This window comes from Coloeus monedula (assembly GCF_965178545.1).
Source record: "Coloeus monedula genome assembly, chromosome: 5".
In the NCBI taxonomy this organism is placed as follows: domain Eukaryota; kingdom Metazoa; phylum Chordata; class Aves; order Passeriformes; family Corvidae; genus Coloeus; species Coloeus monedula.
In genome coordinates, this window is record NC_138785.1 from 33,154,940 (window position 1) to 33,170,470 (window position 15,531).

The window sequence follows — 15,531 nt, forward strand, 5'->3', positions numbered from 1 at the left end:
TTGCTCTGGGGTTCTTTGGCAAACATTCTAAAATCAAGTCTATCTCTACTGAAATAAATGCATGTGGACTTATCAGGTTCCTGTAGCTTTGGGACAGATGACTAACAATCCTGACAGCTTGGCTGTTAATTTTCTTATTAGAAATAAATGCTGTATGACCTAGCAGAGAAACAGAGGATCCAGATGCATTGTTGATTTTCAATCAGGCTGTACAGTAACAGAATGGTCTAGGTCTTAGCAAAATCGTTGCCCTACTGATATACATATGATTAACTGGGTGTCCCATGCCTGCAAAACAATATCCAATGAACCTTCTTGTCCTTTCAGCACTGCCTTCATTGGAGCTGAACCACACAATGAGCACAATGACATCAAAACTCCAGGAACAAGAATATCTCTGCATTTGTCCTTCTCTTTCATTCTAAGCTTTGGCTGATTCTAGATATATATGAATCTCTGACACAAAGGTCTTTGCTTTCTTTTACAGATACATGGCCATTATTGATCCCTTGAAACCTAGGCTCTCTGCAACTGCTACGAAGGTGGTCATTGGGAGCATATGGATTTTGGCTTTCCTGTTGGCCTTTCCCCAGTGCCTATACTCCATAACCAAGGTGATGCCTGGAAGAACTCTTTGCTATGTAGCATGGCCAGGTGGTCCAAAACAGCATTTTACGTAAGCTTTTGTTCTTTTAAACTTGTGTATGGTGGTGTCTAGACTTGCAATGGGCTTGGCAAAATCTCTAGAGTGTCATGAAGATACTCTACATGCAGAATAACTAGCAGCTTTGATCACTGAGAAATGTAGAGCCAATTTTCCAAGGATGATACAGCATTATACGTGATAAATGGAACGAATTTATTCTCTTCCACGTCTCTGAGTGTGCTCCCTCCCATGCTGCACGTTTACCATCATTGCTCCATCTAAGATGGCTACTTCTATATGGACAGAGACAGTCAGAATCAGGAACATAACATGCATTTCAAAGCAAGCATCCTTTTTATCCTAACCAGGAAAACAAGGATTTCTAGTCTCTCCTTAAAATAATTTAGGCTGGAAAAGACCTCCAGGGTCATGAAGTCACACTACCAAGTCCACCACTAGTCCATGCCCCTAAGTGCCACATCTACACATCTTTTAAATACATCCAGGGATGGTGAGTCAATTGCTCCTCTGGGCAGCCTGTTCCAATGTTTGACAACCCTTCTCATGAAAAAAATTTTCCTAATATCCAGTTTAAACCTCTCCTGGCACAACTTGAGGCTATTTCTTCTCTTGTAACTAGGGAGAAGAAAGAAACACCCCCACCTCTCTACCATCTCCTTTCAGGTACCATTACCTTTCAGGCAATTGTAGAGAATGAGATGGCTCTAACCAGATCTTTTTCTCTAGATCTCTTCATGAGAGGGCTGGATGGATTTCGGCAATTCATTCTGTTACACTGTCACAATTACTTATGTCAGCTATTAGTCCAAAAGAGAAAACTGGATAAACCTATAACTGGTTCCACTTTCTAAAAGTGAGAATACCAGTCATTAAATATATCCTGTTTGTCCTCTGGTAGAATTAGGAATAAGTGGCTGCTTAGGCATCTGTCCTTTCAAGTCTTCACTGGCATTTAAGAAAAACACTGTGTTCAAGGCTGAAAGCCTGTGTAACCATCTAGAATCAAATTTGACCTTTTGCTCTTTTTGAGGCAGGTGAAAGAAGTCCTGGTCATATGTAATTTTTATCACTTTAAGAGCCATACACAGACATTTCTCTTTAGGGCAGGAAGGTCACACTCACTGACAGCTGAGGATTCTTCACTGATCATTCACGGGGATTTTATCTGAAGTTGGCATTTAACCAGGAACTAACAGGGGGCAAAAGAAATGATCTTTGTTTTCCCAGTGCTTACATCAGCAGTAGTGACTATATTGCACATAGGCTACGGATCTGCGCTGTCTGTGTGCAGCAGATCTGCTATATGAAGAACACTGAGTGACAGGACTCTTATCAGGGTCTTTGCATCAATATATCACTAAAACACTTATTTTCCTCTTTCATTTATGGTCCAGACTAGAGCTCCAAATGCCTAGCTTGCCCTCATGATACTTGGCTGTGCAATTAAATGAACTCAGCTAGTTATGGACAAACATACCTTATTCTGCAGTCACTAATCATGATAACTATAAAGTAATCCATAATATATGCTAGTGCAGGCTCAGCATTAGACACCCCACAAAGCACATGCACTAAAACACATGTAAATTTGCAGCACAATTCAAGACTTTCAAAAAGACAGTGAAAACACCAAGGACTAGCCAGTTAATATAAAACATGCCTTGTGCTAAAGTAGCAGTCTTGACTTCTAGTAGTTCATTCCATTGGTATAGCTCCTCTGAAAGCACTTATCACCTTAATACCTTTTCATTGCAGGTATCATGTTATTGTGATTGTGCTGGTCTACTGCTTTCCACTGCTTGTCATGGGCATCACTTATTCCATGGTGGGAATTACTCTCTGGGGAGGAGAAATACCAGGCGACACATCCAACAAATATCACGAGCAGCTCAAAGCTAAAAGAAAGGTACTGTTCCATTAAATCCCACTAAGTGAATACTTACAAAATCATCTGCAATTGTGTCTCAATGTATCACAGTAGATTCTTTCAGAAACACCAAATCACTAGAAATAGCAGGAATGAGAGATCATCTTCAATACAAAATTTGATTAAGTTGGACAAGTTGTCTTCTATGTTCATTAGCTGTTCTTCTTGTAACTTTAATGTTTGTCATTAAATAAAAGAAGCATTTGGGTTTTAACTTCTTACTCCACATGTAGCAGCACATACTGTATCTGATATATGGAAACTAAGACAAAAAGTTTAGCCTTCACAGAGTTAAAATACTGGGTTTTGGACAATGGGCTAGCAAACCATTAGCACTTGTTAGATAAGATTCTCATCCTACTGAAACAAAAGTGAATCTTGCTGTAATTCTCAGATGGTTAAGGTCCATGTATATTTCAGAGAAGCACTGATCAGCCTATTTGTAATGAATAATTTAGATTTTTAAACAATAATCTTTTTGTGAGAAATGCAAATAAATTTTCCCAGATATTTTCTTTCAATCTTTTTCACTGTAGTTATTGCTTAAACTAGATTTGGGACTTCTTATGAACTGAGTATTTGGCTATCTCCAGTTTAGTTTTCATAATGTTTCAGTGCCATGAAGGTTTCTTTCCTATAACATTCTTTTTCTTAACCTAACTTTTCTTATTTAATAAGGCAGCCTTCTCCTTTTTATTTCTGACAAAATTTTTTTCATACTAAAATGTATTTAACTTTTCAGATTTGAAAAAAGGGTACCCTAATACAAACTTCTCATTCACAATGATGAGAACATTTTCAGTTGCTCAGTTTGCTTCTTACCACTGTGAGTATGTTTGAACAGCGGAATATGCTCCTCTGCTGCAGCAATAGCAGAGTGGGACATATTGAGTCCTGAGACAGCACGAGATCTCCTGCAAATTCTGGAGAGCACTAACATTTTCATTTCTCTCAGGACACTGCAAGGAATATGAAAGTGGGTTTTTTTTCCCCCACCATACTACACAGAAAAAGTTGTTATGGCCGAGGATATATGAAAAGAAATATTAGGATCATTTTCTCCTTCACGCATCTTCAGACTCATAAGAGAAAAGTGCCAAGTTGTCAGAAGTTTCAGTTGTCAGAATAGTAGAGATGCCTAGACAGCTTTATGGCATGACATGCAATGTCTACCACGAAACCAAAAGTGTCATTTATTTTTGTTTTAACATAGCTTTTTTAAGAGGGAAAAATGTTAGCCTCTCTTAAGGAACCAGAATGCGGCTTGACCAGTATTGTCACTACTATTGCTTTGTAACTGTTCAAAGATTATTTGGAATGAAAACAGAGAAAATTACCAAAAAAAAAAAAAAAAAAAAAAAAAAATCATAGAAAGCTATGCAGTATGCTCAGTATGCTTTGCGTATTTGCCCCAAAGCAATATTATTGGACTAATTTCCAGAAATACTGAAATCATTTCAAAAGATCAGATTTCACGCTCTGACATTACCCAAAAAGTTCAACATTACCATTACAGTCTTCACCATGCATGTTGTCACTTACCCAAAAGTGTATTTTCAAAGTTATGAGATTACCCTTCCTACAGAACATAAGCAGAAAAAGATTTCACTGGTCAACTAGCTGTGCTATCACCAACGCTCCCCTTTAACCCAGCCATCAGAAAAAAATAAAGCAAATACTCTGCTGGTGGTGATGGGGTTCTGATTGTAAAGACAACCTGAGAAATCACTTTCTGTAACAGATACAAGTTGCAAAAGCAAATGTGGAAAGAAAATTATTAAATTATTGGAGATCCAGGACATACCAGAACTTCAGGACCTGTTATCGTAATGACTAAGTAAAATAATCATCTTGTGACATGAAGAGAAAATCTGACTTTTATCATATGAAATAGAGGGCCCAATTAAATCCCTTGAATGCTTTAAAAACAGCACCTGTTTAGAATTCTAAATATATATAAGAGGCAAGGAATAGCATCCTTAATTAAAGGATTTTAAATGTGAGAGTACAGGAATGCACACTTTCAAGACATGCAACAAGGGAATTAAATTATGTGCAGATATATTATAACTGCATCAGTGACTTTTTGGGTAGAGCTCCATGACAGCACTTTAGCTACACTGCTGTGCTCTCCAGCAGGATTTATGAAATAACTGGTATTTGGAAAGATGAATCGTAATTGGTTATTCATGGAGAGGAACTAACAGACTGGAATCCAAATAAAGCTATAACTCAGCCTGTCTCTGATAACAGAGCTAGTGCTTTGCCCTTTTCAGGCAAAGAAATCATCTGTTTTTCTTGATATTTAGTATATAGGCATCTAGACATATGGAAAATCTGTGCACTTTTAATGAAGGAGAAATATACAATAGTTGACTATGTTTCATATCAGGCAATGATACAGTGCAAAGGTGTTGGATTAGGGTTGTTTGAAATGGTATTTAATATTAAGAAGGTAGTTCATGTAAACAGTTCATGTAAAACCTTTAAAGGAAACAATGTTTGCCAACAAAAGATTTGAAGCTCAAGAAAGCTGTTAGTAGTTCAACAGACAGTCTCATCATTTCATACATATGATTGTGCAACACAGTCCTGAATCCTCCTGAAAGTGAAATTAAGGAACAAAGGATTCAAAGAATTTCACAGTGCGTACTGTAGGTTGGACAACACAAAGTCATGCTTAGTATCTTTAAGGTCAAAGACAAAATGTTTAGAAGTTCAGGACTGGATGCAACTACATCATCACTTTTTCTTTTTTTTCTTTTTTTTTCTTTTTTTTTTTTTTTTTTTGACAGCTCAAATATCTCAGGGACTGACTCATTTAAATCTGCCTGACGTCAGTCTTTTGAACTTCTGAATATTTGCTTCACACACAGACTTTGCAGCCATTATCCTTTCTTCTTAAAGCTCCTGGCATGAGACTGACTGATGTTCAGCTGAACATCATTTATTCTCCTGCAATTCCCATTTTCATAATATGGAATTACAGTCTCAATGCTGTCATACATAAGTTTATACAGGTGTCTCATAATATTACTGTAAGATTACTAGGTCAAAATGTTCTTTATATTCACTGCAAATACTTGCTCTCAGATGTTGTCTCTACACCCTGTTTTTGCTATCTAACAAGTTTCAATCACTCTTTCAGCTTTAATTAACCCATAAGAGGGAATAACCATGTACTGCATATAAAATCAGTTACTATTGTTTTTATCAAGAGATACAGTTCTGATACAACTGTTTTCTGAAAAAAGAACATTCATCTCAACAGAAGATGCCATTGCCTGGCCACAATGGGAAGAATATAGAGGAATGGGAAATGTGCTTAACTTTTATATTTTCTTTACTGTTCCTTTTACTTACGACTGTTAACTTTGTGATAATAAGTCATCAGGCATCTTTTTCAGTAATTTTCATTCCTCCACACTTATGCTTCTGCCTGTAATTTTTGCTTCTCCTAACACAGTTTGAGGTATCATCTCAACTTCTTTTAGCAATGAAGATTGATTAAAAGCTGAAAGCTGCATTGTTTCAATATAAAAATTGTTCCTCAAATTTGAGTCTAAAACAAGAAAAAAAACCCCATATGTTTGCTGGCGAGTCACAGTCTTTGTGAGAACTCCTGTATGAACATTTCATACATATTTCTCAGGTTTGTTCTCATTTTCTTCCCCCTCCATTTCATCGATTTAGAATAAGTCCAAGGAATGGCAGCTAAAAATCATCAATGGACTTATGAAGAGATGAAAATGGCCTGAACTTTTCAGTTTGGAGACAAGGAGGCCAAGGGACAAGATGTCAGGTTTTAGAGAAACACAAAGGTGGTGGGTAAAGTGGCTGAAGAACTGTTGGTCACCAAATCCTGAAACACCAGGACTGATATGAGAGCAGCTTAAGGCAGGTAGAAGAGAGGGTATTTTAAGAATGGGTCATTTAAAAGTTGGTAAAGAGCATCTGAGGTGCTCTCCTGCCAGATGCTTATGATTTCAGAAGATTCAGAAAGGTTTTAGGCAAATTAACAAGCAATAAATTCATAACTCATAGAGTTCTTAAGGTTGGAAAAGACCTCCAAGATCAACAAGTCCAACCTCTGACCAGTCTCCACTTTGTCAAGTAGACCACAGCACTAAATGCCATGTCCATTCATTTCTTGAACACTTTCAGGTACTCCACCACTTCTCTGGGCAGCCTTTTCCAATGGCTGACAAACATTTAACCATTCAACTTCATTTCAGTGAAGAAATGCTTCCTGATGTCCAAAAAATCTCCCTAATGTTCAAGGAGATACTGAGAGGATGAATCAGGGATGCACTCCAGAATGGTACAAACATACACAAAGTGCCACAGGCACCTTCCCCTGGGAAGGCACCTCTTCCCTTTAGCTAATCTCACATTTCTGGGAGCGATATGTGGAACAACCTACCCATTCTGTTGTGGGGTAATGAGGTTCAGAAACTCAATTTCTGTCTCAATTTCAAACTCTCCTGTCGAAAATAGGTGTCTGCATAGGTTTTTTTGTCCATCCGTATTCACCTTCTGTAAATAGGTCTACTCTTTGACTTTTCAGAGATTGACAATGAAAATAAAATGCAAAACAGAATAAATAAATACTAGAAGAGAACTAACAGCAAAGATTAAGCTGGAGAAATAAATTTTTACATTTTAAATAAACCTGTTTTAATAACAGGTGGTCTTACTGATCTAACAGTCATAGCCCTATAACTTATATGATAACATGTCGGTGGCTGTATTGCTTGACTAGCTGAAATTTCCTACAGCTACAGTTAAATTATCATTTATCCAAAATGCTGATGCACTGTGAGCACCTTTTGTAGGCCAAAGCTCTATTGTGATTGAAAACCACAGGTGTACTTCACTGCAGCCATATTCACAAATTTAGCAATCATTGTTCAGCACATTCAAATAAGCAAAAAGACTAAATAATATGAGGTTGAAGGACAACCCAGCTAGCACCACTCCTGTACACTCCACTGCTTTGTTATCAGCTAACAATCAAGAGAAACAGAGATGCTTTTTAAAGATTCCGGTCCTTACATGGAAATGTCTGCTGATTAATTCCTCAGGCAACTGAAGGTGTGACAAAAATACCACACAAAGTGTCAGCTTGTTATGCTCATACACTGTGTTTCCTCTGTGTGAAATACAAAAAATTGAATGAGAAATTTCTGAAGCAATTAGTCTGACTTTATGACTTCATACTTTTAAATCAGTCTCCTCCAAGGTTATAATCACAGTCACGTACCTCAGACTTTGTGAAACTACTCTAGAAACTAAATCTTTTTGAAGATCTTCACATCAATGAGTCATGGCAAGTTTTAATCTATGGTTGTGTTTGACAATGTCACATTTCTTACTTAATGTAAAGAAAAAGCAAAAAAAAAAAAAAAACCAGCAAGAAGGAATTCTCAGATCCTTTTAAAGGCTCTCCTGAAAACAAGCTCGTCCTTTGTTTGCCAGACACTGGAAGATGTTGAACTATGTCCAGTAATTTCTCCACTTACTCATTGAGTGTCATTTTGTCTCTTTCAATATTTAAATGTTAAATGAAAACAGAATAGAAACCAGCCTTCAGACCTGTCACCACAGGCAACTCTAACAGAATTCCTCTGGTATCATCTTAAACCTCCATCTTCTAAAAAATCTCACCAATCCTAGAGTTCACTTTTCCAGGCTAAATTTCTTTATAAACAGCTCTATTTATGTCACTATTTTCAGATATCTTAATTAATTACTTAATATCCCTCAGTGGTGTCCCCTCTACAGATGTTTTTATATCCATTTTCTCTCTGGTTTCGTTTACATTTGTTATATAAATGAAAAAAGTGCTTCTGATCTTTTCTATAGCATCTTTACATAACATCTTTATGCAACAAGTGACCAAAACCAGACAAGGAATTCCAGCAATGTAGTGTCACCATGGTCCTGCACAGGGGTAATTCTCTGTTCTCCACTGAGAATGCCTCATCTGGAAGATCCTAATATCTCATTTTTTCCTTTCATTAAACGCATGACCTGGTCATCCTATAATCAGTCAATAACATCTGTCTCCTCTTCATCTGTTCACAACGGGCAAACAAATTCACAGCAGATAATTTTATTAGCCCTTAATTGAGCAAATGCCAGAATTTTCCTGAGTATGATCCTACCCATGGAATTACAGTGTAAAATGACCCCCAAAACTAGCACAGTACCAGTCCAGCAGTGTCGATCTGCTCTGTGATATCTGTCGCTGCCACCACCCCACCTAGGGACACAATCACTACTGGTACCATACAAAGTATATGACCAGCACTGCAAAGCTGGATTTCTGCTCCTGCAGTTCTCCCACATCCACATTCTTTCTCTGTCTTGCTTCTGTAGCCGCAAAGTTGCTTAAAAGTGTCTCATCATCAAAATTATTTGGCATGCCTTTATTTTGCTGTACAAAACTCCTCAGTAAATACACTGAATGAGGCAGATATCAAGACTGGTATATAGAGATTATATCCCAGATTGGAGGGAAATTAGTATTACATACTTTCTAACAAAAATATTTTTCTCTCAACTACCTTTCCAGTGCAAAGTGTTTCCCAAACCATGCTCAGTAGTGAAATGTAACAGGTAAAATTACTTACAAAAATTAATACTAAAGGTATGTTTCCTCTCATTCTGCTTCAGGGCACCTCTTACTATGATATCCTTAACTCTGACCATTTATGGGAAGCGTGAAATAACCCTTGTTAATATGGTAGATGTAAAACAATCCTAATAAAGCTACAGCCTGACTTCACGCACTTACATGTGCCTAAAACTTGGTTTGTAACCCTGCAGATGGAATTAGTTACACTAGGAGATATGACACACTTCTTAGTATGCTTCTTACAAAGCACAGATGCTGATCCTGTCTGCTGCTCTTCTCCATGGTTCTGCATGTGTGAGTCATGATTGCTCATTAAGAAGGTTATTGGACCAGACTGCAAATGTTAGTGTTCCACTAAGATTTTGAGCAGTTGTTCCATTACCATAAACACAAATACCCTGCCAGACTCACCAGATTGGTATTAACACAATAGTCAAAGTCTCTACTTGCAAGTAATTGCTATTACACCTAAAAGGATTTTTTTTAAGCTTATTTTCTCTTAAGAAAAACTTCAAAAGGGTAATGAGGCTCAGAATATCATATGAATATCTTTGTGGTGAAAATACTAGCAGAATAAGATATCTTTTCCTATTTTGATCTGTAATACATTCCCATAGTTATCAAAAATCTCAGCAAGAATATAGAGTATTGACAGGAAGGCCTGATTTGGGCATTTTCATTTGCCATTAATTAAATTATTGCAAAATCATCACATTGATTACAATGTACAACCCCCTCCCTAAACACATGCACACAAAGAAGCACTTTTTTCCAGTAGCATGAGGCAGAATAACCAATAATCTTTGGGTTTAAGTTTTAAAAAGTTCTGTTAAACTCTTTCTATTACCGAGTATATGGACTGAAAACCTATTAAACATGTAGGGAATGAGCGAAGTAATTATTAATGTTGTGAATCATAATTTTTGTTTCACAGTCTCACTCTTCACATGCTTAGAAGTTGCCTAGGGAAAGATTGGGACATGAGGTACAGGGGAATTATTTTCATTGCATGTTAAACTCAAAATATTTTTTACAGAGCTATTTTATGGTCTTAGAACTTGAAAGAAAAAAGGGTTCACCTGTTCTCCTTTGCAGGATTTTTTTTTTTTAGCAATTTGTTCTCTTTTTAATGATTTGCCCACAATTTTGAAAAAGATTTCCTACTGAGGTAAAAATAAAGTCAGACCTCTTGATCATTTTCTGAACACGACTGACACAGTGAAATGTAACAAAATTACTGGAAGCTGCTTTCTCTGCTCTCTATATCTGAATAGCTACAGAACACTCCACAGCAGTGCCAGCTTCCATTCATTGTCTCAAGTTCCTAAAACTCAGCTATGAACTGTGAACAAACACATCTTTCCACAGGCATCATCCATGCTTCAAGCAGCAACCACAGGGAAGTAAAAGCAGAGTAAATACTAAAAGTGGCTTTATACTGTGCATAAACCTTGCCAGTTTAAGTATTTACTGACAAACTGATGGAAGTTTTCTGGTTATAACTTTTCCATAGAACAGCCGGCAACATCTCCACGTCAGGGGCAGATTTAAGAGACTGGTTCTGCATGGTCAGTGATTAGGCTCAGAATTGTGCACTCACAGTTGCTGTGATGTTTCTCCTCGTTATTTTTCTATTTCTGATAACTGGTGGCAGAAAACTTATGTGAAATATTAAGTCTACGGACAGTCCTAGGGCAAAAATTTCTGCTTAGTAATGTCTCATATTTATTAAGAGGGGAAGTAACACTAGGTTAACAGACCAAAAACTTCAACAATGCTTCACTCCAATGTTAGTGAGTTCAGTGTGTTTTCAAATGCATTGCTGAATTCAACTATAAATGTTCTTTAACAATAAAACCAAGATACCTACAAGAAAGGCAAATGAAAGTCAAATGTCTCCTTTTCAACATTCAGATTTTCAGCATGGAGATTATGACCGCCATGTTTCAAACTATAGAGTTGGGTTTTTTAAGACAGACTTCATTTCCTCTGTGCAGTTCTCCCCAAGTTCAAGTCTGGGACCTGATCCTCCCAACAGATAACCTTAAAATCCCACATTCAGGAAGGACAAAGTGTGTTCTTTAAGTTGTATGCAAATTTTTTCACCAGCATATAAACAAACCTTGGAAACTTCAAAAGGTCTTTTGTTGTCTTACATAATCTGCAGTCAAAGTTATCCCATTATATATCCTAAATTATGACCACATGGATAGTCCTGTGTGTGCATGGGTGTGTAAATATATATACACACACATATATATACACAGAGATAAGAGAAAGTGCATAAGAAATCTCTTCCTCATCGAGTCCTTGGAGGGAAGTCATGAACTAATTAGTTTTAGCATGAGTTTTCAGTCTGTTGATCTTTCTGGAAAACTGCCAAGCATCTGTGTGGTGAAAAACCCAGGAAATCCGATCAGTCATTTTGGAGGACTGCAGAACCAAGATCTGTATATTCAGCAGAACAGAACTGCAGTTCCAGTATTGCACTTACACACTTTTGCATTCATTCCAGGCTGCTCTTCATATGAAACACTTCAGCACAGTTTTTTTTCTGAGTTAAAGCAGAAATCTGCACACCTACACACAGAGGGGTGCCTATGTTATGTCTATTAATGCCTTCACCTAACAAATTTAATCCTTTAACTCAAATACTTCATTGTTTAGAAGTTTCTGTGCTGCAACATTGTAAATAACCTATTCAAAGCAGCTTTATTTCATTATTCATTTGCTGGGGTGGATAGTAGTTTTTTGATTTCTCCCGGTTTTAGAGCAGGTTTCCTAGGAAACACTTTCAGCCACCCTGGCATGGGTCAGCTTATACCTTATTCCACAGAATTGGGATATCACAGGAGTATCAAACCAGTGCAATAATGACCAAAGTGTTGACCATTATGGCCAAGTCATGTGATTACCTTAATGCTTGAAGCAATGCTTGTCTGTACAAAAGTAGATGCTGTCAGGAGAATAACACTCCTGATACTTTTCATCAATAACTGACCAGAGCATATATCACTTTTTATTGACCAAGTATTTCCAAAATGTTCTGTGTGTGAGTCACAAGTCTACTTCTCCTAATAAATTCACAACATTGTACAGCCATTTGCAGAATGACGAAAATAAACTAGGTGCATCAAATGCAAAATATAAACCTCAACATCACTGACATTAACAGTTTTCTTTGAAGTCAACTTAAAAGAAAATAGACTGGGGGACAATATTATTTTTTTTTGCCTTTTTTTTTTTTTTCCTTAGGTGGTAATAAACATTTTTTTTCAACCTTTGTAAGGGAAGATGCTACTACCACGGCAAATGCATAATTATGATGGCAATAAGAAAATAGCTTTAACTGTGCTTTTTTTCCTAACAGAATTTTGCCTACCAATTTACACAAGTACAGCCCAGGAATAATTCATAGGTTTTTCTTATCAACAGAAAAGAGAAGGAAGAGGTTTTTCAAACTATGTAGTAAATAATCTGCATTCCTTCCCATGATATTCTGGTGCCAAAATTATAGAGAAATATGGTAAACATTCAAATGGCTTCTAATTATATAAATCACTTCTTTAATTGCCCTAGGTGAATAAACTGGAAATAAAACAATTCAAAAAGTAGTCTTTCCATATGAAATAAGAGCCTGTACTCCTCTATTGAAGATAACCAAAGGTACCATCTCATTTTAGTTTCAGGAGGACAGTTTCCATTATTAGGAGTCCAGATAAAGTAAACCACAGGTAGGATGGTATGCAACTTTTGCATAATTCATTGGCATAATTCATCATAGCATTAGTTGTTTATTGCAGTGTCCAATATATAAGACCTAGTTTCCAAAAGAGAACATTCACTAGTACCATTCCTTCAGAAGTTTTATATGGAAAATTCATTTAAACATTGGCAAGGTTCTGGGAGAGCCTTCAATGAGGATTAAAGACTCCAGAACACTTTCAGAATTGTGTCAGAAAGTGGACTTCAGAATTAACTACCCCTATTGGGAAGACAAAAGAAGATAGTATTATTTTGTTTCCCCCACACTGAATCTCATATTTAGTTAGAGGCATGGAAGTGAATTATGTCCCATCATTCCTTCCTTACCTGGAATGAAAGTATTGTAAAATAAGTGGTGGTATGAACCTTAAGTACAAAAGCACTAGATCAGCTTTTTCACTTTTTTCCCAGAACTAGGTCTCAGGTAGATAACCATGCCCAATAACGTCAATCCCACAATAGCCACACAGAGTCATTTTCTAAAGAACATAAACTTCTTATGCTACTCAATGCTTAAGACCAAGACAATGATACAAAGCCACTTACCTTTACTTGTCATCCAGCTTACAGAAAAAAACTCTCAGTCTCAGCAGCAGACATTATCATATTGCCTAATATCCAACAATCTTTCTTGTGAGAAATTTAGACATCTCTCTTAGATAAAGTAACATAGAACTTGTGGAAACTTTTCCTCCTTGTCCCCAATCAGATGCTTGTAAAATCATGCATTCTCAAGCAAAATAAAACTCTGAGCAAAATATTTACCCCTTTTTGCAGTGGAACAGATATTTCTTGACACGTTGAGAGAAACTCAAAGGCACTGTCAAACCTGTGGTCTATGCAACTTTAGGGAAACATCATTTTAAAATAGCAGTAGCTAAGGCCACTCATAAAAAATGTCAGAATTGTTTTGGTTTGAGGGGAGCCCCACATTTTAGCATTTGGAAGAATGCAAACTAATTAAAAACTATTCACACTAGAAGAGAATACATTTTTGAACTTCAGAGCTTAAATAACAAAGTAAATGATTATGAATTCTGTTTGCGACAAGGGATTATGCAAACTGAAATGAATAACAGTTTCTTTATTTCAAGCAATTGAGAAAAACAGATGGAAAGCATAAGTCAGAAGACTAAAATTATCTGGAGCATTGGAATTGCCAAGTACCTTACCTAGCTGAAAGACTTCCAAGCTCTCGCATACTTTCTCCTCCTAAACGTGCATCTCCTTCAGCTATTAAGAATCTGTCCTTTCCTATGAGCTGAGAGAACACAGAAAATCCCTGAGCTTGTCAAAGCACTTGGTATCTTAGCAGTCAGTCCTATTTCTGTACTACTGCCATTAGAGTTACCCTTTGAATCCTACTTTTCTTGCACAAAAAACAGTTCACTTCAAATAAGCATTGTGGAGAAGCAAAGGCATATCTGTGTTCCTTTCTCTCTGGTGCTTCATGCGTAAGTGCCACGTATGTCCCCAGGACTGGGAAGTGGATTTACTGGCTGCATGCTAACATGTTGAAAGAAGCACTTTGTGAAATGTTAGTGCAGCATTTTACTTCTCCCAAAAGAGCACAGGGCAAAAGTTATGATCCTCAGGGATTATCTGTGGACTGTGTTTAAGTTGTTTTCATGAATAAATAACATCCAGGAGAGGGTAAACAAAGACATTCTTACACTCCATGGGCTCTTAAATTGGTTGCTTCTCATTTCTATCTGCATAACACCCAGGAGTAAAAATTCTGCAAGTAATTAAGTTGTTCTGTGTGATAAAAGGGCAAATAAAATCAAAAGCCAAGTTCCTATACTTGTAGAAGCAGCAGTATCAAAGATGACTTAGAAAGACAATAAGGAGCTGCAGAGAAGATTGAAAAGGAAATGATTGCATGGTTCAAGTCTTAGGTACTGCTGGCAAATCAATGCCTTGCAATGTGAATTGCTATATTCCTCCAGCAGCAACTGAGTCTCTCAGAAAAGTATATTTTATTCCTAATCTTTCAAGAGTTGTTCTCAATGCTACATCTAAATTAGACTGTTTTTCTAGCTATTCTTCATGCAAAATAAAAACAGTATGGGGGGGGGGGGGGGAAGTACTTACTGGTTTTTCTGAGTGCAGCTGAATCTGCTAGCTCCTTTTCACTTTTACTGTTTCAAATGTTTCACAGCAAAGGCAAACCTGCAAACTCCAATTCCAATGAACTTATATACTTAAAAGAGCAAAAAAGGTATTTTTTCTCATTACATTCATTTAATGAAAGAATGCTTCTTACTCAGACAGAAAGGATTTAAAGGAATGAACAAGACCACAAAGCACATAAATTAACTTTTTTACTAGACACAGGCAGCAGTGCATCAATATCAGCAGAACAGGTTGATGAAAATCAGTGCAGAAAACAAATACTTTGGTTTTCCATTTACCAATCTAGGCTCTAGATTTGCATGAAGGTTGCACAACTGAGAGACTCAGTATGACTCATTTTAACAAAACTATTGCCTAGAACAGAAAAAACACTCTTTCCTCCAGTCATGCTTGGTG

At 36.9% G+C, this 15,531-nt stretch overlaps 1 protein-coding gene across 1 annotated transcript in view; it reads left to right on the forward strand.

Annotated features, from left to right (window-relative positions):
* TACR3 (tachykinin receptor 3) overlaps nt 1-15,531 on the forward strand; it is a gene marked incomplete at both ends in the record, with an annotated part of 35,789 nt that overhangs the window by 12,991 nt on the left and 7,267 nt on the right. The window contains 2 exons of the mRNA XM_082281521.1: nt 488-676; nt 2,423-2,573. Coding sequence (XP_082137647.1) covers nt 488-676; nt 2,423-2,573 — 340 coding nt within the window. The remainder of the gene's footprint in view (nt 1-487; nt 677-2,422; nt 2,574-15,531) is intronic.